The sequence below is a fragment of the Lepeophtheirus salmonis genome, chromosome 14 (assembly GCF_016086655.4).
Source record: "Lepeophtheirus salmonis chromosome 14, UVic_Lsal_1.4, whole genome shotgun sequence".
In the NCBI taxonomy this organism is placed as follows: Eukaryota; Metazoa; Arthropoda; class Copepoda; order Siphonostomatoida; family Caligidae; genus Lepeophtheirus; species Lepeophtheirus salmonis.
The window spans coordinates 19,688,407-19,714,712 of record NC_052144.2 but is presented as its reverse complement, the minus strand read 5'-3'; the positions used below and the strand labels follow the sequence as shown (position 1 = coordinate 19,714,712).

At 31.0% G+C, this 26,306-nt stretch overlaps 1 protein-coding gene across 3 annotated transcripts in view; it reads right to left on the bottom strand.

Moving 5' to 3' along the window:
- LOC121129797 (neural cell adhesion molecule L1.1) overlaps positions 1-26,306 on the bottom strand; it is a 297,246-nt gene that overhangs the window by 9,998 nt on the left and 260,942 nt on the right. For all 3 annotated transcript variants that reach the window (XM_071893367.1, XM_071893368.1, XM_071893369.1), the window contains one exon: positions 18,878-19,052. In XM_071893367.1, the coding sequence (XP_071749468.1) occupies positions 18,878-19,052 (175 nt within the window). The remainder of the gene's footprint in view (positions 1-18,877; positions 19,053-26,306) is intronic.

The following is a 26,306-nucleotide window of genomic DNA, read 5'->3' as shown; positions in this document are numbered from 1 at the left end:
AATGACAACTATTTAGTAATGATATTGCAGTTTTTTTAAACAAAAATCTTTTAATTGACCTACTACAGTTGTACATTTTGTGTGTCATTTCTTTATTACTAACAACAACAACAAAGTCAACTAATGACAAAAGAAGGGAATTTTTTAAGTAGCACTTGAAGTGCATAAATTGCTTAGCACTATAAATGTATACTTTAATTAAAACATCCCATTGATGTCATGGTACTTTGTAGTCGTCAAATATTTACAGTATTTTTAGCGTCAGTTTGATTTTTTGAACACAAGTATATATATTTCAAATACAAATCTAATGTAGTAATTATAAATATAAATCATATCTATATAAATCAAGCAAAGTTTGTATGTCTGTAGATAACCCATTATTAACAACTGGCGTATGTAGCTTAAGCTAAGTGCGTCATATTAAAAGAGAAAAGAAAATTGGGTACATATACAAAAGAAATAATAATGAATGAGGTTTAACAATAAGTGTTTTCAGTTTAAGCTCAGCACGTCATATCAAAAATAAAAATAAAACATATCTACATTATTACAGCAAAATTCAAATTTGAATTTATTCACATACATACATTTGCTGATAAGTTGATTTCTGGTAACTTTTGTAGGTTAATATAGATATAATTGTTTTCATTGGACGTCAAATGGACGCCCAGGTACTTTGTGGTGAGTACATATTTCCGGTGCTTTTGGTGCTAAAATCAAAATCCAGACTGCTAGGTAAATCATTTACAGATGCCAAAAGGACATAAATGTACCACAATCCTGTAGTTCAATATTCACCAGAAACAAAAAAAAAATTGTCATTAGAAAAACTGTTTGAAAAACTGTGAAGAAGTGGTTGGAAGTCTCATTGTTACTGAGAATGGATATTGCAATTAGAAATTATTAGGAAATAAATGTCTTATCAATAGTATTCCTCCTATAGTTTTGGTATATACCTTTTATGCTTAGACAAGTATTATTTCTCAATGTTGTTTACCTCGTATTCAAAGTTTTAGAGAAAAAAATGAAACATTACTTTGCCTATTTACAGTAACATTTATGAATTCTTCCTGTTTACTTTATTCGTAAGTATGTACGCACGTATCCAAAAACTCTTAACATCCTCATTTTTTGAAAAAGATATGCATGAATATTTAGAAAGGAATATGTTTCATCTCGAAAATAAAATGAGATTTAAATCATAAATATTTTGTAGAAATAGATTACTATTCACCAGCCATCTAATGACGTTCAAAGTATTTTTTTTTTGGAAAAATACACCTTAAAAGTTACACATCAATAGTAGAGACGTGAAAATTGTTGGAATTCCTGCAAGGATATATTAAAAAAAGAGTATTTTGTTAAACTATACAAATTTTTTGTTTTAATTGAGTATTCCTCTCTATTTTAGAAGTTCATAATATAATCCACAGGCAAGGCAAGACTACAACCGTCACTGATCAATGTCAACATATATGTCGTCTATCAAAGTTATAATATTTTTTTAATGAAATTTTCAAAGATGAAGTTTTAATGCTCTTGTGGATTCCAAAAAATTAACATCTCTAATCATGAATTATTGTCATCTATTTTTATCGTTGTTATAAAAGTATTATGTAAATGAAGACATAAAATTACATTAAAAGTATAGAAGCAATAAATGGACTATAAATCGATGGATATTGCTATTGATTACGTTTATATACGTTTAAATTAATCAAAGGAAGTCAAAATCGAGCCTTTTTATTTTTAAGTTTGATTATTTATGACGTCAAGTTAACACATTAATTATTTTTTTTATCTGTGACGTAATATGATGATTTTTTTCATTTATACGGTACATGTTTACTCTATCTCTAGTTATATAGTACGACATGAGGTATAAATGAACAATAAGTAACATATGTCGTCACATACATGTCAATAATAAAGGTGACGTGGCAAATAATCTAAATTGAATTTAAAAATAAGCCTGATTTTTTAAGTAAATTACTTAATTTATTTTTATAAATACAGAGTAAAACGAAATCTCAGCACATAATTAATGGAGCTTTCATTCTAGAATACCCTGTACATACATATATCACGCGTAAAACTGAGAAAAAGTATGGACATTGGTTCAACTTTTGCAAAATCAATTTCGTGATAACTATTGATGAAAATCATGTGCTTTGGGGCATGTTAAAAAAAGAAACTGAAAATTAACATGGTAACCCTGACAATTTGAAGTATACTTTGGAGGAGAGAAATAATAATGCTCATGACGTTTAATTAGATCAACACCAATTAACGTTGACGAGAGAGGTGGGGAGAAGAAAATAAAGAGGGAGATAGCATGAATATCGCCAAAGATAATCCTCAATTCCTCTCTGAGTCCCCCTACGACTAACAATCATACCCCCCCTGCAACAAATCCTCAAGGTTACTTTCCATCTTTTAAGAGCATACATAAATGTTCAATCAAGTTTTGAATATAATTGAATGAGGTGCAAAAGGAATTTCTCTACTTTGGAGTTAAATAATACTAATACGTGAGGAATCCCCCCAAAAAAAAAAAAATTGCAAGGAAAAAAATACAATGGATTTTGATCACTAGTAATGGGAGAATGGAGTTATTTTTCTAGAATCGGAATCAGCATGGGAAAATAATGTTTAATTTCCGATTCTGATGTAGCATCTAGAAAAGCCCCCCTTTCGACAATTTGCTTTGGGATTACTCACACTGGAAAAATTCGTGATAGAAAAAGTTCGCCGGGCAGAAGAATCACCTTCATTTTTTTATTGTAAATACTATTAACATGAAATAAAGGAAGGCAATTTAATTGTGAATTGTAATTCTTAGAAATTTACTGATAAACGACTAATAATGTTTACTATGAATCTTAATATTATAGAATCAGCATGATAATTTTTACCAGAATCGCATCGGAATCAACATTGGAAATTTTATATAGAATCCCAATGAGAACCGGTTTTGAAAAAAAAAATACCAAAATACCCAACTATTTAAAAAAAATTAAATTTTTTGGAAAAAAATTTCATATATTAAACTTTTTGTAATAAAAAAAATAAAAATAATCTATAGCTACTCCTTAATTGGGGGGAGGAGCCACATTCCCTTCAACCCACCCTTGCAGACGCCTCTAAAAATTCATTATCACAACAAAAGAAATTGATGGATTTTATTTAAAAAGGGTCATATGGGGCAAAAAGGGCCCAATATTTTTTCCTTATATTTTCCCTTTTTTTCGAGATGTTAAAAGAGTCTGTACTAGTCGTATTAAGATTAAGGTTAGAGCCTCAAATTTAGGCTTAGAGGTTAGGAGCCTAGGGATTTTTATCATGTGGCGTTTAGGGGGACCGCGATGATAATTAGTGGGGCGGTTTATATTTATTCCTTAAGGTACATGAGGGCGGAAAAGTATTTTAACTGTTTTATAGTCCTTGTAAGATTATTTGTTTTAAGTATATTACTATTAATCTATAGAAGAAATGTGGCCCAATGAATCCTAGGCTGAGACGGTCTAGGTTTTATTTATTGGTTTGCTACTACAACAATTGAAATTCTTCAAATGCTGGAGCGCTAACTCTTATACTAAACCAACTAAGGGATGTAGGATTGCTTTTACTAATTTATGCTATAGTTAATTCTAAATATTTTGTCTTCTAGAAGAGAAGGGAAGTTTTTTCCAACCATTTCAAAATGAAAATAATATTACGTATACATTTCTATCATTTTTTTTTTAATTGATCATTTGACTAATTTGTATGAAGATGACATGAACCTTCTAAGTGATATGGTATGTCAAAAAATTATACTTTAGAGTTAAAGAAGTGGAGACATCAAGTATTATTATCTTTCAAAAAAATTAAATTTCTCAATCCATCAAATAACAGTTGTTATTGTTTGATTCAAATCTTTTTTTTTTTTTTAAATCGTTACCTAAATATGACCTCTTAAATAAAATAATGGGTTTAAACTATATTTAATACTCTCTCGAGTATTTGAACTAATCCCATAAGTTTGATTACATTGGCTATAATTGACTCTCATATGTCCATGAAATATTTAATATTATCGTTAATACCTCAAAAATGTAATATATTACAATTAGTATATTTTTATAGTATATTCAAAAGTTAATATCATAATGTATTCGTTGGGATAGAGTAAACAAATGAATATATGTTATGTATTTAATATGTCCTTTCTGGTTTTTATCTTCTTGTATATTCGTCTATGTATTATAAGTACTGAGTTTTACGTATTATAAATAGTGTCGTCTTTTGTAAATATATTAGAGTATAGTTAGAATACACATGATCTAGTGTTACATTATTCCTCCACGTGAATTCTTCTCCTCATGTCTCTTGGTCATCCTGGATCTCTCCTATTATAAATAAGCTTGTGTCTCTCCCTCGTCAAGACGCAACAATATATGACTTGACTGCCATAAAAATAATGAAGGTGTAAACTAGGGGTCACAAATCATCACATTTCAATTTAAAAACAGCAGGAACGTATCACATAGTTTCTTCAGAGATCTTTGTGCTTTTTCAAAAAATATATTTTTTTGTTTTTCATAATTATCCATTTGAATCAAAGAAGAATAAAAATTCTATTCATACACAGAACAAATTTGAAATTCATTTATGTTTATCTAACGCCATATTTAGGATTTTTTTTTTTCGGTTAATGTTTGATTAATTCTGGCAAAACTTGTAAATAAATAGTTGCTAGTATGTTAAAAAACTCTACTTTGTGTAGATATTTTGCACCATTTTAAGTATATAATAAGATGACATGCAGTCAATCTTTTTTTATTTCCTTCTCTAACCTAATACCTTCTGTTCCTTGAAATAAAATGTAATCATGATTGATGAAGATGTAAGAGTACTTGTCTTATTGTATTATAACTTTTCCCCCCCAGGAGAACAACGTCAAGATTAATTATGTTCGAAAAATATATAATATAAATAAGCACTTTTATAAATTGAATATGAGGGCTTTGAAATCGTTACTGGGGAGATTGAACTTCAAGGGGTCATTTATTCCATATTTATTCTTATCCCAAAAAAATGAATTCATAAACTTATCCATTGTAAAATTGATTAAATATTCATTGAATATATTACATTGAGAGTTGAAAAATTATCAAATGACTAGGTAGTAAACCTATTTGGATAATAAATTCATGTAATACTTTTTGCATATTCTACACTATACAATTATATATTAGCGTCATTTTAACTTCTAACGACCTATAATAGCTAATTACTACATACTTTTTTTTTGGGGTTCCTTCAATTGGTACCATGGAATTACACAGATTAAGTATAAGTAATTATTATAGCATTACATTTACTCGATCTGACCTAGGAATCCTCTTTGAGGTGCATATACATAAAACAAATTTACCTGTCTAGGAACAACCTACACACATCCAGTTCAAGAGATTAATTTTTTTCCGAGCATGTTCTCCATTGAAATACTTCGTTACATCATATTTTCTTTAAGATGATTTTGTAAAAAAATAGGGAATCAAAAATTGTAGTATATTTTAATTATGATTATATCCCTTTTATTTTTCATAAGAAGCTTCAATTAGGCAAACAAACAACAGCAGAAACAAAAATAAATCATGTTTTGTTTATATTTCATGTCTCTAAGTGTAAAAATATCGGAGCAACAACCAAAAAGGCAACGCGTGTGCGATCTTCTTTGCCCCAGTGTCAGTGAAAAGAATTGACAGAGACCGCTGGTATCTCCATCCGGACTGCCTATAACATGAAAAAGTCCATTAAGCTTAGGAATAGAGCCATACAGCCAAGAATAACAAAAACTTCTACATCAACATTAACGCAGACTTCTCGTCTGCCTCCATGTGGCCCTCATCAAGCTTTGACCTCAAGCCCTATTGCAATTTAGAGTGCCTTTGAGAAGAATTTCCTCCATACGTCTCATCCAAATTTGGATTCTCTCCAAGTTGGCTTCATAACATTGTGGTACGCTATGGATACGCCCTTTATTAAATTCTGCAATCTATTTTCCAAAGTGTCGAAACTTTTTTTGCTTATAAAGGAGAATATATGAAGTATAATGTTGAATATAGAATTTAAACATATCATAAATTGCTTTTGAGTTGTCTTTTCTGATTCCATAAAAATCAAGTTCTTCTTAATTTAGTCATACTACTGAAAGTTTTGAGTTCCCACTTTTTTCTTGGTTAAAAAATTATTTCTTTTCATCTTTACTGATAAATATTTAGATATGAGAATTTGCAGATTTGTGCCCAAAATACTTTCCAATATTTGAATAAAAAAGACAAATGCATACATACTTATTGCTAGTATACTTTTTTTAATGTGCAATTTCATAAATTAGAAGCCAAAAACACATCGTAAAACTTTTAGAAAAAATTTACAATGAAATAAGATTATCCATTTTTTTATTTTGATAGACAAAAGAAAAGTTAAGCTTTTTTTGATCCCATCATTCGCTGTCATTGAACCCCTTTTTGGACCTTCCAAATACAGTGGTACCTTGACATATGAGTTTAATGTGATTTATGAACCAGCATCCAACTGAAATCATTTTTTTCCAATAATATGAAGCATTTATTATATCTTGTTAGATATACAATTATTTACTTATAAAATAACTATTTCATAAACTATATTGACTATTAAACAGACAATAAAGGATTTTTTTTTAAAATTAATGCATTAATAGTTTAGTAGAGTATCATTAAAAACTATTATGTGGCTAGTGGTGGGCCTCCACATGAGAAGGAGTATATGATTTTCATCAAGGTGGACACGCAGGTTGGATTCCGGGCTGAATAATCCCGTTCGTGTCCTTTGCCACGTAGAGCATTTCCTAGTCCTTGGAAATAATGTTCTCTATTTTGAGACACTCCTTATATGAATGTGACGTGACGACAAACCAATCCCTCATTAAGCTAATGTAATTATAGTTCCAATTGGCAGACACAAATTCACGGGAATCTCCAGCTCGTAATTCAAAAACATTAAAACTCGTAAATTAAGGCCAAAAACTAAAAGCTTAAAAAAATCATTTTTTGCATTGTTCAAGAAAATATTTAATCTATAGTTCGTATGTGAAGGTTAACCTATAATCCAATGTTACAACACGCAGTGAAGATAAAGTGTAGCAAACATTGACAAAGAAAAGAAAAACAAAACTTTTATAGACCCGAAGTCAGCAATAATATTATTAGAGAATTTATTCTCGTTTCATTCTAATTTAAGGCTATTTTCGTTTGAGAAAGTGGAAAAGTTATTAGAAAGTTTCTTGTTTTGTTCCTCTTTTTTTTTAGTAAAAATTCCAAAAAGAGTGAGAAAAAGTCATCAAAAGAACAGTTAATATAAACAAGTTACTTTAAAGGAAATAATAAAATAGATGAAGTCACACCCATTTCCCTTGCACATCAAATTCTCCCATTACTTATATACATTTCCCCAACACTTTGAAGAAGTTGCAAGTTTTTGAATTACACAAAACCAAATCTTAAGCCTGACTTTCTGTATTCATAATTTAATTATATTAATTTATCTTATTTCAAATAGAGTTGATATTTTTATGATTCTAGGAATGAAGATATATATATATATATATAAACTAATTATATTCTATGACAAATATTAAGAACTATCTGCTGAAAAATCATTTTTATAACCCCTTATTCATTCTTCAAAACTGCATTTGTGCTGTAAATGACTTTGATATCATTGTACTATCTAATATAATTCAATTCAACATTTGTTATTATTTAAAAGTCATTAGCATATAACTATCATGTTTAAGAACATTTCAATGAGTGTAAAATTACATTTAAAAATGATAAATAAAGTGTCAAGATGTCGAGTAGATCCTTTTATTATTTAAAAAAAAATATATATTTACTTTTAGTATATTTAACTCTGTAGTTATCACTAGGTTTATGCAAAACCACAAATTTTTTAATTTTGGTTATAAATTGATAATTTTTAAATTCAAAGTAGTTGTAAGGCCTGTTTTTTTTTACAAATATAAATAAAAAAATCGTGATTTTCTTCATATAATAAGGAGTGTTGGGCAAAGTCTTGGAATGTTATTAAAATAAATGACAATTAAATAGGTTTTATAGGCATTTTTTTTGTAAATATTCAGTTCGAAATTTTGGTACAATAGTTTTAGAAATGAGGTCAGTACGTTGTTACCTTTATTGTATCACGTAACTTTTATAAGGTCCAAAATTTATTTGTAGTCAGCCAAACAAGTCAATCATACCAACTGCTATTATCTCTTAAGTACTCACAGACAATGATTGTCATATTATTTTTCACGATTTTAAAATGAATTATATATAAGTATTTCATAATATTAAGATCCTACATAGTATTTTTTATTCCAAACTGTATTATAATATTACTGGGTAATATTTTATGAAAAATGTAGGCATACATTTATATTTGTATCTGATACCCAAAATTTCTTCATAGAAATAATATAATGGCCAATATATATCTATATATGTTAGCGGCAAAGTATGAAAATTTGGTATTATATATAATAGATAGATAATGTATATAATGCCTGATGGTCTCAGGCAAGCTATATAAAAAACGACATTTTATGCATTACCTAGATATTATACATAATGCCAGGGTCACATGTTGGCAAAGTATATAATAAATACATGTGAAGCTAAATAACAATACAAAGTCAAGCATAGTGTATAGGCCCTTGTGTTTTGTGTATGTTAACTTATTTCCTCTAATCAACATCATATCTCGATTACATCCACATCGAGCTGGCATGAACTAAATCATTTGAATTGGACAAGAAGTGGATGCAATAAGTAATATTTATAACTCAGTTTTTCCGAATGTAACAAGATTTTTCGAATAATATAATTTCTAGTCCCATTCCAGCTTTTCCATTTTCAGTCTCTGTTTTGATATCATTTTTTTCTGAAAATAATATCTATTTTGAAGGTTTATTATTTTAAATGCCTAATTCATAATAAAGTTTTCTAATCCCATCTTTTCAGCCATTTAATACTTTGCCTAAACAGTTACTGGTCATCATTTGGAATACCTAGGAAAGGTATACAAAAATTTCATTTAGTATATAGTTTACCTGACACCAACAAGCATTTTACAATACCATTATTAATTACCTAGATATTCCATATAATGCCTAATTATACATATTGGCGGTAACGTTTATAAATATACTACACTACGAGGGATCAACAAGAAATTGTAATCCTGTCCTTTTGAAAACGGACCATATATAACCATATAATACTCGAAACCTGTAACCTATGGGTCAAACGCGCCCGCTAGAAATAGTTTAGAAGAACTGAGAAATTACTACAATGACATTGCATAAGTTTAATAGGATTTCTGTTAATCATTAGCCATTAGCTATATTTTTATGGAAAAAAACACACATTAATTAGATTTAAATAGTCGAATATATATCTATGTATACCTAGAAAAGAGGCCTGTGATAAACTTGATATTGGGATTAAATAGTTTGTAGAAAAACTGTGATTAATGAATTTCAATAGTCTGATTATTTATATAACTATTTATTTGACTGTTTAAATCAAATTAATATTCCCCCCCATAAAAATATGATAAATTGACATTTGAAATTATGTTATGCGTTGTAGTAATTTCTCAGTTCTTCTACCCCATTTGTAGTGGGTGTGCTTGAACCTTTGTTTTTCAGTTGTTTATTATTGTATGGAGGATATAAGTATAGAGATAAAAACTTTCAGTGATTATATTGAGCAATAGTAAGAGGAATTCTTGAGTTCGCTACAGTAGACGAGAGATAAAAGATAGTTGATCAAAACAAACCAATACAGGGTGTTTCTCGCTATAAGCTTGACCAGTTTTATAGTGTTAGTTCTTTCAATCTATTAATGATCATGTCCTTGATTCATCTCCTGAATCAAGCCATATAGTCATACGAATAAAATCTATTTCAAAATGTTTGGCAGCCATGAAATTATATCACGTTTTGGAAAACTTGAAAGCCAGAGGATTCAAGGATCCAAAGTTTGGTGCACAGTCACGAATTTTATTCAATTTAAGAATAAATAATCATTGATTCTTATATTGAATTATAGTCAAAACAATCTCCCAACTCCATTATTAATATTTCGAAAGACTAAATACAATTATATTGAAATTAAAAATATTCGAAGCGCCCTCTATTTTTTTAAACATATTTACTATTACAATTGGAATGTTTTGGCCAACTATTTATTTCTATTTGTTTATCCCGAATATATATATATATATAAATTCGGGATAAAAGATTTTCCTTGAACGAAACCTTCTTCTACGTTTTCGCCTTGTGATGTATTCGCTTTTTGTCGTTATTGCCTTATACTTTTTTGCTTTGACCCTTCATTTGTGTTTCCCCCCTTAGCTTGGGGATTACATTATCTTGCAATCTTTTTTGTATATGTCTTATGCGTGAAACAACCCGTTTCTTTGTGCCAATTAATCATCTTCCTATTACTGTGAGGAACATTCTATTAGGAAAAAAATAACACTCAAATTTTGGGAACTGTCAATTTTAAGCCAATTAGCAACAAGAAGGAAAAACATGCTCTTCTTCTACTGAGTGTATAACTCTTTCCCTTGGGTCATTTGCTAGTAGCTATTTCCAAAAATTACAAAAATTGCAAAATTATAGTAAATGTAATATTAACAACTCCCCAACAAACACACACACACACACGTCAGTACTTTTAGATCTCAGACTATTCTCTATTTGATAAAAGGGATATTTATAGATGGCAAAACCTAATTCGAGTTTAATAAATAAACAATTTCTGCACTGTGGAAGTATATATACTATACAAATTCTTCTTCATATCCCTGATGGCTAAGATCTCAAAAACTATGAAATGCGCAAATATATCCATCCATGCATATTAATTCAGCTTAATATCTTTGATGTTTGCTGCACTCTTGAAGACTTTGTTATTAATTATTTTTGGTCCATTTAAATCCGGAGACGTTAACAAAACGACTTTTTCTTTCGAAAAAAAGAGAGAAGCAAAATCTTTTAATCTCACAAAAAATCATGTTCCATTATTTTGTGACTTTACACACAATACTTTAATATATATATAGAATATAAAATATTTAATTTTATTTGACTGTTAGTAACTATTGATGTATATGAGTGTTTAATGTTCATTTATTGGAAATATAGGAAAAAATATTTATTTTTCATAGTTGTATCTATCAATATTTGCAACAAATGATTAAATTGAATTACGAAGAGGAAAAAAATATTTTATATGCAAAAATATTTGAAGCATCTACATAACTTTGACAAAAAATATCACCATAAAAACATGTATTGATTACATTTAGATAAATATTTTTTTCTTTCATTATATATATTTTAAGCGTTCACAATTTTTTCTGCCCTCATCCCATACCCCTACATACTGGTTTTAACAACTAACAACTTCACCCACTAACGAAGAGTATGCCTGGTAGGAATGTTACACTACCACGTGACTTGCTTATTATGCTCCCTTACGAAAAAAACGTTTATTTTAATCAGGAACAAAAATGTTGTGCACTTTAGTTTATTTAGTGCAGTTTAAATGGTAGAACAGACGTCTAGTTTTTGGCTAAAAGGGTCGAATGCAGTACTCAATTCGTCCAAAAATTCTGAAAACACATCAAGCGGGATGGCGAGTACTCACTGACGATGATTTCACGGAAGCCTTGTTACCTGGAAGTGGTCAAAATCGTCGAAATTCCTGCTTTGTTGAGGACAATAAACAAAAAAATTAAGAAGAATCTTGACCAATCGATGAATGTGATCGCTTGCAGCATCAACGTAGAGTTCCGTGTCATCAATGAAGATGTACAGTACCAATGCTATACACGTTGCAAGGGATAGCTGCTTACCCCGTCAAACAGAGAGAAAAGAGTCAACCAGCAGAGGATTTTGATCAAGCTAAAACAAAAGAATCCCATGAAAGATGTTATCATTTTCTTCTCAGAATATAATTTTTTTAATCAAACCCAGAAGAATAACTCGAAGAAACAAGTTATGGTTCTTGGCGTTGTTAGCAGCGAAGGTCACGTACTACCGCCCTTCATCTTCAAACAGGCCCTGAAGATCAACGCCAAGGTTTACATCAGTGTTCTAATCACCAAAGTATTTCCCTAGATCCGCAACACCATGAAAACCAGCCTTGGATCTGGCAGCCATACGGGGCACCCTATCACACCAGCAAAAGAACATTCGATTTTCTTGATTACGAAAATGTGATGTACGCTCCGTAGAGTTCTTGGTCTTTTAAAAAGAAACTTCAAATTTACGTGCCCACCCTGACAATTTAAAGAAGGTTTTAGAGAAGAGCAGCTTAGCTGTCATGACATTTAATTTAAATCAGCTGCAAGCAGCCATGAGAAGAAGGAAATAAAGACAAATTCCAGGGTTGATCGTATCTAATGGTATACATTTTATTATTTTCTATTTTTAATGAGTAAAATTTAAACAAAAGTTTTTGGTGGGACATTTATTTTACAAAATCATCTGAAAATAGTACTTGGCACAACTGCAATTGAAAATGTGAGCACTTAGCTCTAATAATCATCCCAATACGAGGCCTAAATTCGTTACAGACTTACACTATGTAGTCAAACTCGATCGAACTAGGTCCATTCATGGAAACTAAGTGAGACTGGAAACTCCTGTGCGGAGTAGCACACTCCCTCTCCTCTAGACGTACCTAGATAGAGTAGTTTAAGGGGTTATTGTTTGTAGAAGAGGGTAGCCACATGTTAAGGTCCTATAACTCTGGAAAGTTGTCTCTCAGCCGTGTAATGAGACGGAGCTCCGTCTTTAGTGAAAACAAAGTTGTCCATGAGCTTTTCTCTTGCCAATCGTCTCAGCTTGCATTGTTTAGAAATAAGATGTCGTGCTGTCCTCCTCCGTGATTTTGAACTAATATCGTGTTGGATTGAAAATAATAAAAGGTGTACCACTGGATAAGATCAACTTATCAAGGATTACTCCGAAGTCGGTCTTCAATTCTACTCCGATTCCAACAAGTACTTACCAAGATAACTTCCTTTGTTGTTCTCCGTCTTGCATGGGCATATTTAATAGTTTCTATTTTATACTTAGATGTTTCCTTCTCAAGAAATACATAATTATAACAGCTTCAGGAAATAAAAAATCCTGTATATACAGGAATACAATATATTGCTTCAGCTTTCTAGGATTTATTTTATACAACTCTAATTATGCTCATGGACTTCAAAGACCATTCTTAGGAGTAATTGTAATACTATAATATTTACTTAGTACTGTGTTGTTCCTTATTTAGGACCAATAACGACGGTTTAGTCTAGTCCTATTGGTAGTTATAAAAGAATGTAAAATCAAAGCAGGCTCAATCAAACCCATTGATCTTGTGTTTAAAATAAATTATAACAAATATATGAATATTACTCGTGAATTTGAGTTTTGAGATCCCAGGATTTGTTTAACTTTACCAGCATTACACCTTGAAAAAAAAATTAAATGTGAAATTTTATAAGTCACTAAATTTACATGAACCATTAAATTTCTTATATCCCCCAAGTCCATACCGCTCTAATCTTTTTTTTAAAAAGTGAGCTATTGCTTTTATCTTGTTGTGATAAAAGTTTTATCGAAATCAGAGTATATAATGTTCGAGATATTTTGAGGTAAAAATGGTGAAAGTTGTTGAAACTATTTTTTACAGAATTCAATAGTTATCAGAAGATGAGTTATATGAATCCATTAGCAATGTACTAACTACAATATAAAACTCAAGAGTCTCCAAGAATGAACTAAGAAGCTCAAAGATAGATTGAGTTAGAGATCTAAAACTTAATTTTTGATCTTTTAAATAAAAGAATATTAGTTTTTATTGTTCTAACTTCTTCACGACTTCTTATTTTCTTTCGGTCATACTGGTTCCTCCGTCTTAAAGGTTGTTGTCATAACATTTTCAAGATACTACAAAAAGTGATTCAGTAACTTCTCCAGTAATCGAAAATACTCGTTTTTTTGGACATTATTTTTTTAGAGCCTTTAATTTAGAGGAGGAGGTTTAATATACAATCTACCTGCCAAATCTAGCTCATTGATGTATTTCGTATGTATCGTATTGTCTTTGATAAAAAATAATATTATAAAGAATTATACAACAGAAAAATTTGAATTAAATATCTTAGGATTCCCAAGGCTTATGCTCTTACGTATATAGCAGACTTAGTCTCGTGACGTATTCAGTATCATTGTACATATCATTGGTATCTTGTATGCAGCAAAAAGACCCCTCTCCCACAAAAAAAAAGAAAAAAAAAGAAAAGGAATTGACTCTAGAAAACTCAAAAATTGGAAAGTTTAATTAAATAAAAATTTGCTCATGGAACTTGTACAAACGAGCTACTTGATCTTACACTAAAGGAAATTACTGGCCCACCAGATTAATAGCAGATTATACTTTGGTCCAAATTACAGACTATTGTGAACCTTGGTTTTGAGATTTTAGTTCAGGAGCAATATTTATTCGGTTTCGATTTCGGAGATGTGTTCTAGGGTATCCATTGGCTGGATTATATACTCCTCTAGCCTTGGTTGAGTAGACCACTGTTTATTTTTAACAACACATATTGTCCTATAGATTTTGAAAAGAATGTATTCAATCTCCAGGTTTTCTCCTTATGTCGAAGACGTTAATACTACCACCCAATCCAATGCGCTTAGTCTCTGGTCGTACTTTTCATAGATCCAAGCACTTTACAACAGGAGCCACTTTTGGGCAAAAGTAAAACAAATTGAATGAGGTCTCGATTGATGAGTATCTCACTAGAGGATATCTATGATGACGTAATTGGAAATACTGCTATATAGCACAACTTTTGCGTCGAATTCCAACGTGTCTTTAAGATTTAAAGTGGGAACAGAAGCAACGTCAAAATTCAAACTATTAATTATGCATTTATTTCACAATGGTCACTCATCTTTGAGTTAATTGAAAAAGTAATTAGATAGTATGAATGCTCATAAAGGTTTAAATTATATACTTGCCTTTAAAAGAAGCACATACAGGGTTGGGTAGAAGTATCAGGACAATATTTTAAAGTAAGTTTAAATAGTAGTAGATTGCATTTTAAGACAAAATTTGGTACATATGAAATTTTAATTGGACAATTAGTTGTTATATCACTTAATATGATCCCCCGCGGCACTGACCACTAACTATAAATAGGACATAAAGGCTGAGCAGGATTTTATTAAATCTTTCTTGGTGTTCCTCTTCACGGAGAGCTTCCGAGATCTCAAAGAGCTATAGCTATTTTTTGTTTACCTTCCTTCTCATCTCTGATCACAACTAAAAATCATACAGGATAAGGTCAAGACTGTTGGAAGGTCACTCACTCATCAGCTTTGAACAACGTGGAAAAGGCTTTCAAGGTAATCATGACAGTTTTGGCAACATGACAAGATGCTGAGTCTTGAATCCCCATGAAATTTGTATCTAGAGGGTGTGTGGCTTCCAGCTATGGCATCAAAATATTTAAGAATGTCCAAGTACACTGAGAAGGTCAACTTGAGACTATTGTCAAAAATGCGAGCCGGTATGACATTCCCGTCAGAGGTGATCAATCCAAACACCATTACCTTAGACAGTAACTTGATCTTCATCACAGGAGGAACCATATCTTTGTCCACTGCCATCCAGCGTTCATTCTTTGGGTTGTAGACAGTGTCCAAAGTGAAATTTGACTCATCACTAAACAGCTTTATAAAGCTTGGATTTTATTTAAAAATTTGGCAGAATTTGTGCCTCTTTGTAACCTGATGCCCTTCATCTTCGTGGTAAGAAGTCCTAATCTAGGACTTTTTCTAGGTATATTTTTTGACTTTCATGATTGCCTTAGCACTGTTGCTGGGCTCAAACAATTCTGCAATGCCTTTGCGTTTATCCTCTTGCTGCTTCATGGTGACACTGAACAGATTAATTATAAAAACAAAAGTGTTTCTCTAAGAACAGTAATTTTAGGTGAAGTTAAAGCTTAGCAAGATAAACTCACTAGATTTAAAAAAATAGAATTAGAAATATGTCTGGATACTTCTGCTCACCCCTGTACATAGGGCATCATTATATGCTAATATTGATGAAGTAATTATCTCTTGAAATTTTAAACAGTAAATAAAATCTCAATTTTCAAACCTTATATCCTGATGCCAAAATAATAGTTAAAAAGTATATTTGTATGTTTACACATTATACTCAATTTTTCTCTCTATCAAATTGATTTAAGTTCATTAAATTATAATATTGTTATGCTTGTTAATGTAGAGTTTATGGGAGTTTTTGTAGAGGAGTAAATGGTACATGGATAATCAAAGGATGTTTTATTTTATAAAGAATGTTTATATATATGTAGAGTGTTCTTTTTAATTGAAATTTTTTAATAAGGAAAAAATAAAATAAACTAACCCCAAAAATTAAAAAAAGAAAAAGACATGTCTCATTTATCACTCTTAATATGTGTTTTTCCTCTTTAATGGTATATTTTTGCTTTCATCCAATGTGTTGGTAGTTGTTTTTTGTTGTTGCTTTATGACATATATCTAAATGCTACATGATAAGGGACATATTATGCATTTGTGTAAGGGCTACATATATGTGTAGATATATTAAATAAAACAATAATGAAAGCCAACAAGAAGAAGAAAAAAAGATTTGCTATTTTTATTAGCAAACAGTACAATTGGCTACCGAAAAATGAGATGCCTAATTTTAAATGAAGTATTTACAAGTACTTGGGATGAGGATTATGCAGTAATTGAATAATTAACATATTAATAAATACTGTTTGTGGAGTTTAATACAAATGACTAAGATATAAGTATTCTGTGGTATAATTTAAAATTCAAATACCCACAGTTGTATTGATCCAAAAATAATAACCATGTAATTAGAATAGATCAAAATGAAATGATTAGAATTATCCATTGTTGTAATTAAATCATGCATTGTAAGACGAAGAAATCGCAACTTGTACATAATATTTAAATCACCTAGAAATAAACACACAAAGTGTACCTACACCAGTGGGCTTTGTACTCTATGCTTCATTAGATATTCATTATACTTACGCATTGTAAAATCGATTTGAATCCGAATGGAACGTTAAAAAATAATCTTATGTTCATACTAGCAGTTCGACGAACAGACACATTTTAACTCAATAACTTGGATTTTTTAATGTAGAAAATAACTCCCCCAAAAATTCTCTGAGATACTCTTTGTTTTCATGCACAAACTCACATGTATCAATATTTAGATGTTCTCTCCTCAAGAATAATGATAACAGCTTAATAAAATAAGGAACATTGGTCAGGTTCTAAACAACAAGACTTACACAATAAGAGAGATTGGTATAAAACCCAAAATATGTTGAAAACAGCTTGTTTTATTTTTAATATGACGATGATCATACTTAGACTCGTTGTTTAAGCCCATTTAAAGTCACATTCATTTTTTATCGGGAAGATTTTTAATCATAGTAAGGCTTCTGTTTATGTTTTGCAGCTTTCAAAGATTATTTTGAAAATAATAATTGGAGTTTGCTTCAAAGCTTCTAATAAACTCGTCGTCACCTTTTCCATTTAGTCAATGAGTCTCATTGACCTTTAATAAGGTCTTTTGCAGGAGGATTAATTGCTGCATGATATTAACTAATTTATAAATAGAAGAACATAACAAATTTTCACTTCATTTTTGATGATCGACATCGGAGTAATCCCTGCTTATATCATTGCTAGATACGGAGTGGTGTTCTGGGATATTTCTTTTATGTCATAGCTGGTTGCAGCTAATTTAAAGAAACGTCATAACTGCAAAGCTGTTCTCCTCCCAAAATGTCTTCAATGGTCCTGGTGACCACGTTAATTTTTGGTTCTTCTTTTAAAACATACCGACATTTAATATTATTTGATTCTCTAGTCGTGATTCTGTAAAAGGTAAAACCCTGACGTGATTCGGCACGCATTGCGGTCACATAACTTCTTTATTATTATTATTATCATCCTTAAGTAGCAACTTTAAATTCTTACGTACTGTTCTATGAAGTGAAGTGCAATAATGCTTACGTATGTAATTCAGTGAGCCCACTTTCTGCAATACACCTTGTTACTATTATAGGCGTAAACAACCAAATTTATTATTTAAAAAAAACATTTTTAGTTCTATTTACAGTTAAGTTATTTTTTTCGAAATTATATTTTTTTTTTAAATTAAAAAAATCTGTAATTACATACATAAACAACAAAACCTTTTATTGGTTAATTATAGCGTTGTGGCAGTCCCTTTTTAGAACTGAGAACCGCTGTCTTGTCCAACTCTACGTGTCGGTACATAAAGAAAGTAAAATCAATCCCTAGTGACGCCATGGAGAGTGTTTTTACTTTTTTAATTATTCCATTATTTAATAGAATAAATTATACAGCTAGGTAATAAAAATATATTCGTATTACAATTGTATTGTGATGAATATAGGAATAGTTTTCGTAAGATATGTGCAATTCTATTAATTAGCATCCCATATCGGGTTTAATTAACTATCAACATTTTTAGAAGAAGTTCCGAGGAACGACAGTTAAGGACTGGTTCTAAGGCTGGACTGGACCAAATAAATAAGGACCCACACAACAATAGATTAGTGTGCAATTTGTGACGTCAGTAAAAAGCTAATATATAAAAATATCTTGATATTGAGTATAAAATTTTTTTAGATTCTTAATATATTATTCAAATTTTCTTACTTTGATCAAGTATATGAACTTTAACGGTAGATTGAGTGCTGGTAATAGAAGATCTGCATGTGTAATTTCCAGAATCCTTCATTTCCACATTCGTAACAATGAGATTACTTATGAGTCTATTCGACTCTAAATGAGAAGTAGAAGCGATGTGACTCCCTCCGTGTCTCATGATGACCTAAAAAAATGACACAAATATTAATAATGATTGTTGAGAGGACGTCCTAACATTTTTGTCTTTTTCTGTTTGAATAATTTCAATATTTATATTAGACTGCAACTCGCTTTATTTAGGGAAACTTTATTAAAAATACTAAAAAAATATGTATAATGTAACTGTAAAATTGTAATAAAAATTTAGTATGAGCTACTTTGATATTAAAAAAAAAAGACCTTCCAGTTCATTTGAGGCCAAGTGCAATGACAATTATAATAAAAATAGATATTTCTACTATTAAACCGTAATATCACTTTTAAACCTACAAATGTGTAGTTTTTTACAAAAAAAGAAATAATATACACTCTAATGTATATGAATATAGACTTGTATTAACAAACATAGTCGATACTTCGGTATTCATTTAAACAAAAATAAATGTAATATTCGCAAATGTACCCATTTCTAAGTTCATCTGCAAAATATTTACACTCCAGGATTATTTTTTAAATGACAGTTTTGATTACACTTTGAACATATGTTAATGTATAAAACACAATGTAGGATATAACGCATTAGAATTATGTTAATTATTAGTACACTCTCTATAAATATTAGGGGAAGCTGATGCTCCAACATTGACCAAACAAGCTTAATCTTTATTTACTTTGAGTACAAAGTCGAGGAAATTTTGGGAAACATGATCAAAACAATGAAAATTGGGATTTTTGAAGGGTATACTGTATAAGACCACACGTCATACCTTTTCTTTCTATCCCGAAATTGGAGACAACGATAGCGGAAAGTTGAAATTGAATTATTACAACCTTTACATACTGAGGAAATAACTTTGGAAGGTGAGGAATATTTATCTCCATTGGAGCAGGAGGAGATGGACCTCGACTTTACGATATATTCGGACAATTAGACTTTTGGAGGATCGCACATTTAGAGGAAAGGTCTCATTATGTGGAAAAGGTTGGTTATGAGTTTATCTCTTAGGAGTATCAGGGTGAGGGGAGGGAAAAGAGGTACTCGAAGTCGACACATAGACTGAGGAAACAAGGCGGAGGAGATCACATCGTATAAATAACGGCAGTACTTTATTTAGTGAAGTTATTTCTTTATTATTAAAAGGTTTCGATAATTGAATTAAAACTTTCTGCTGTCCCTGTCTCCAATTTTGAGATACAAAGAGAAAGTATGACGTATGGGCAAAATTATACAGTGTACCCTTTTTGGATTTATAATAATAATTTTTTTTTTAAGTATATATTTTAGATTAAGATATACTGATCAGAATCTAATTATATATTTTATATTAATAAAAAATGGAAGAGAGCTTCAAAAAAGGTCAATATTTACTTAATTGGGTGTGTCTAACCAACATTCAAGCATTACTTTTGGAGTGGATTATAAATTTTGTATCTATTAAATATGCTATCCATATATTATCAGAAATGTCAAGCCTCACATATTAGATATCATTAGGAATGTGAATATTGCCTAAATAGCGGTGAGCATAGGTTGTATAAAAAAAAGTTTGATAAGAGCAAAATATGAATGCTCTTATTAATGATTCCTCCCAATTTTGAAAACACTATCTTATTTGTGAGCGAAGAGCACTATAGGTTACAGACGGGAATGTAACATTAGTAGAAATCCTCGTGAGCATACATTTATAAGCAAAATATTTTTCCAGAGTTATTGGACGTCGTCGAACAGACACACGTTGCGTAGAAAATATAGAAGATATACAACCCAAGAAATTCTTAGTGTAACTCACCGTTTTCACAGGTATACAAAAACAAAAACGTAAAGAAAAATAATACTAATTAGACGTTCTGACTGATGAGCCAATGCGTACTTCAGTCTCTAGAACACTACATTGGTGAGCTCAATGCTACATGAAAAACACCTGCAGGATTAATAAATATGACTACATTCTTATTTATTATATCAAAATTAACTGTTTTTATCTTAACATACAGATAAACTTTCTTTTATTAACATAAAATTCTCCCTATTTTGAAAATTCAAACGTTTCAGTGAGCACTATGGTTTATTTAGATCTAAATTTTCAATTATATTATACTTACCCATTTATAATCCTAATTTATTTCATTAATCAACAGAAAATATGTAAATTATATAAAATATGAGTTTAAATATAGAACAATAATACTAATATACTATAAAAGCGGCTCTACATACTCTTAATTAATGCTCTCATTGGAAGTGACCCCATTAAGATCCCACTCTGAATTTTGGATATGTTTGAAAACATATATTGAAAAATGTTCTACCAAATTAAAAAAAAAATCGGTTCTGCTGCTTGGCAGGGGTGCCATTTTGATGGCCGCACCAGAGCCCCAAACTTTAACTTTTGATTCAAGTAAGATTATTGTTATTTATAAATTATAGTTTGTGTTCTTGTGCATCTTTTGACGTAATTTTTGTTAAAATCAAGCCACTATGACAGGAATAATGCCCTTCTGAACAACACTGCTCCAACGCATTAGGCCCAAGATTGAGCGGCCCAGGTGAGGCACAGAACCCTAATATTTCACACACTCTCTATTTTCATATAGGTAGAAAAGTCAGCTCACCAAAAATCATCAAAAACAGTGATGATCATTCCGTAAATTGCAAAAAGTGTGCACCCTTGACGTGGAATGACCCATATATACCTATATAAACCTGCAGACACTCCCCGTAAACGTAATTGTAAGTACAATGTATAAACGTTACATGACTATGTTCCACTTTACTCTAATACATGTTATGTTCCTTTGTTCAATGAATAAGGAAAAAGGTTCTGATTCAATAAAAATGCATGTATATAGTGGTGCAATTTTTGTTCTTATTATTTTTAGCAGTTGTTTAAGCATTTGTGAGAGGAGCTTTTATTCTATTGATGATAAAGGCATTAGTTGAGTGAGTGACTATAAAGGACATTTTACATAATATTTGCAGTTATGTAGATCGAGATTGAGTATTAGTGCTGTTGAATTCACTCAAACTCTAAAATAAAAAAGTTCTAGTGTTCATTTTCACAAAAACACTCAGATCAACTCACTTAAACAATATCACGTCGAAAATGGCCTAGTCTTTAGTGTGTAACTGTCAACAGGTGCAAGATGAATGTGACTAGCTTTTATTTACGAGTGCTGTCGTCCTCACATTGAGGTTGAAAACTTTTCAAATCACCCTCGTATTAAGGATAGTTTATATTTAGTAGGAAAGGAAACCCCTCCTCAGGAATTAAACAATAATGATAGCCGATTAAGAAAATAAAAATATAAGACAGTTTGCCAACTTTAAAAAAAAAAACAAGCTACCAAACAAATTACATTACTGATTATATAAATATGAAAAAAAAAAAAAAAAAAAAAACTCGTTACAAAATATACTGAAAATACAAAAAACTCGAATTCCACCCAAATTTGACAATAGATATATTTTCTTAACACGAACTCCACTTGACACAGAACTTAAAAACTTCAACTCTGACGAACTATAAAACTTTGATTCGAATCCAACACGGAGTATAACTATAAGTAAAGTGAATAAGATGAACTTCCTTTGATAAGTAAATTAAAAATATAACTTAATAAAACATTTATGTAATGCGATGCATTTTCTTTTTGACGAATATATCTTTTGATAAATGAGAGTCAATATATATCTAGCTTTAAGTTATACTTAGATCTACAAAAATAAGGGAATATCTTTTTTTGTTCCTTTAGCTATTATAGAGTATTTCTGTAAGTTTTCTAAAGGATTTTCATTTGTACACACATACACATTATGTTGGGGAATAAATAAATTCGTATTTCCCGTTCTTTTTAAAAACAAAATATATCTTGTTCAAATTGTTGACATCGGATCATATGACAAAGTGTTGTTAAGGTGTGAATGTATAGAACAAACGTTGTTTGAACAATATTGCGCTTGTAAGGTTCAGTTGTGAATTATTGTGCGTCAAGCATGGCTGTCTTAAAGGGAGAAATTCCTCATATTTTACATTTTTACATCCTGAAAGGAAAAACGCGTGGAAAGCGACATTTCGCAAACGAAGGGAAGGCATAATGTATATGAGCTTAAACAAGAGGAAGGCACTTTAGATTGTATATCTTGTATGCATATTACGTTTGATTGCCTTTTACTCCAATGTCTTTGCTCTGGTTGTAGAGAGAGAATCCTTTTAATCATAGTATGTCTAGTTCTCCGTTCTCTCCCTCCTCTGACATTTAATGAAAGTATTCTTTTAATACCCATATTCCTTTTGATGTCATCTGCATATGAACTACAGATGTTATAATTCGGTGGCGTTTGACCTTACTACTTTTGAAGCTTATTAAAATGCATTATGTTAAAAAACAACAAATTTGAGTAGAGTTTCCTTGCCATCAGGGGACAGCTCCGAGCCTGGAGTGGACCTCTTAGAGGAAGATCCTTACCTGTTTCTCCTTGATATAATCGCTTATTTTGAAATGTTTCTTCTTTATTGGGGTTTTTGGTAATTCTTCTGTCCCATTTATCATCCTATTAGAAGGCATAATTTTACCTTCAGTATCAGTAAAAGGGATATCCTTTTCACCCATTTGTAAAATGCAACATGCAGAAGTATCAATTTTCTTTTGTTGCGTATTTTTTCCGCTTCTTTATTTGTAACATTTGCCAAAGACACTTTGCCTATATTGGACACATATTTTTGTGTAATATTAATATTATCTTCTGCAGCCACCTGAGAACATACCCTTTGCTTGTCCACCCTTTCCTCTACTGCATTAACCTTTTCTCATTCATTTTATACACCATTCTTACAAATTTGTATTGATAAAGGAGTTGGGTTTAAAATTTCTATTTTCTGTATATAACCTAGCCACTTAACAAACCCGTTAGAGCATTTTCTCACAAAATAGCCTGATTTATAGCATTTTGTACATGTTATTTCATGTCCTGCTTAGGTAACCCTAGTTTTGAATCCCTTAATTGGGAGAAAATTAGGTATTTCGAACATCAAAGTAACCTTAATTCATCAGAGGAGGCGTTGGAAAGATGTGTATGTATACTACAAACGCTTTTTGGACAGTATTGCGCTTGACCAGTTCAGTCTTGAATATATGGTGCGTCGAGTATGGATGTTTAAAAGAAGAAATTTGCCATATCTTACATTTTCACTACTTGAAATGGAAAAACAAGTCCAAACCAACCAAGAAAATTAAGAAATGTATACGGGGCCGATACTATTTCTGTTCGTGTTATACCAGAGTGGTTTGAACAATTTTGTTCCAGTGTAGTGGAGGAGAACACATTGGCAGTCTTGTCAAAAATGTTGATAAAATCATGTAGAGTATTGAGAAAGACAGTCATATTAGCAATTATAGCGTCAACCAGGAGCGGAACATCGATCATAAAACCGTTTTGAATCATTTGTAGAAGGCTGTATTTAAAAAAAAAAAAAACTAAAAAAGGAGTGGAATTGTGTTTTATTAAGACAATCCCAGGTGGTATGCTCTTTGATGACCACTAGATGCTCTAGGAACTCGAAGGGAGAGTTTTTATATATCCACCCTACAGTCCATACCTGGAACTAAGTGAGTACTACCTGTCACTTTCTTTGGCCAACACGTTTGGAATACAATTTGGCATCAATAGAGGCATCTGTAAACTGATTGTCCGAGTTTTTGCTAATAGGGACAAGGGCTTCTACGAGAAGTCATTATGAAGTTAAGTTCTCGTTGGCAACAAGTTATCAAGCAGAACAGGGCATAATTGGCTTAAATTGGATTATTGTAACATTTTTTTTAAAGGATTGAAATAAAGCAAAAAATATTTAATTACAGTTTCCTGAAACTAGTATGTGTAGAAATTTGGGTTATTCATTTCCCAGGATATCCTTATTGGGCGAAATTCTGGTAGCAAATAATAAATACTGTGAAATTTATAAAATTATTTTTATTTTTAAAGAAGAAAAGAGAACATTTGAGGAAGTCTTACAAATCTGATCTCAATTATCATTTTACTATTATCACTAACGGTACGCAGTTTAGTTTTTTAGAGCCCACAAGTTCTACTTTTTAAAATATAATAAATCTGATCCGACAAATTTGAAATACACAACCCAATCCACAGGTTTATATATTATAACATATAACTATGTTGATCAGTCTGTAAGTTCTTTGAGTGCTTAGAGAAGCAGTGGCAGAACAATGTACTCTGCCTCATGAACCAACAATCCACACCCCGCAGGCGGAGTTGTATTCTGGCATATTTGAAGGGTTTCTTGGTGCTTAGAAAGACAGCAGTGAAAGAGTTTAAACTATCTTTTGGCTCAGTATTTCACCTGTACATCGGGAGGGCCGGGATGTATTTTGGAAATTAGGAGGGTTTTTTTATGCTTAGGGAAGCTGCAGCGTTTAAATTTAGCTTGACTCGGAAACATCAGTTCTCCTGCACAACCCGTGGGCGGAGTTGTATTTTAGCATTTGGGAAGGGGTTGAAAGTGCTTTGAAATGGGGTGGCAGTGCATTTTAAACTGCTTTGAGTACCAGTACTTCACGTGTACAACCTGAGGGTTGGTGTGTATTTTGGGATATTAGAAGGGTTTGTAGATGCTAAGGGAAGTGGCGGCGGAGAAACTCTACTTGACTCGGGTACAGCAGTTCACCTGCACAACCCGTGGGTTGGTGTGTATTATATCATATTAGAAGGGTTCCTTGGTGCCTAGAAACGCGGTGGCGGAAGAGTTTAAACTGTATTTTGTCTCAGTACTTCACCTGTACAGCCCAAGTGTTGGATTCCTTCATGCTCATGGGAGTGGCTGTGAGACTACGAGTTTGGGGTCTGCCCAGAAATAGCAACAACTTCCTCATCGCTTGAAAGAAGAGTGTCTATATATATATGTATATCTATACTCAAACTACCTAAATGAGAATAATTGTTCACGTTCTACTGTCTTTATTTTTTTAACTATATTTAGCAGTAGAGTTCTTCAATTATTTTAATTTCTAAATGTCCCGGGCAACAGAGGGCAAATCTACTCTAGTACTAGTTAAAAAAAAACAGTTAAAAATTTTTTATTTATGAAATTGTCCATAATTCAAGGTATTTTCTTATGGATTAGAATTTCTGTTAGGCATCAAATCAATTTAATTAATTTGAAGTGCCATTTTCTTTGAATATCTACACGTTCTATAAGCATACAAAATGTAAATTTTTTGTTTGCAAATTTAATATAAAAAGTTGACCTCATTTTTATTTACTAAT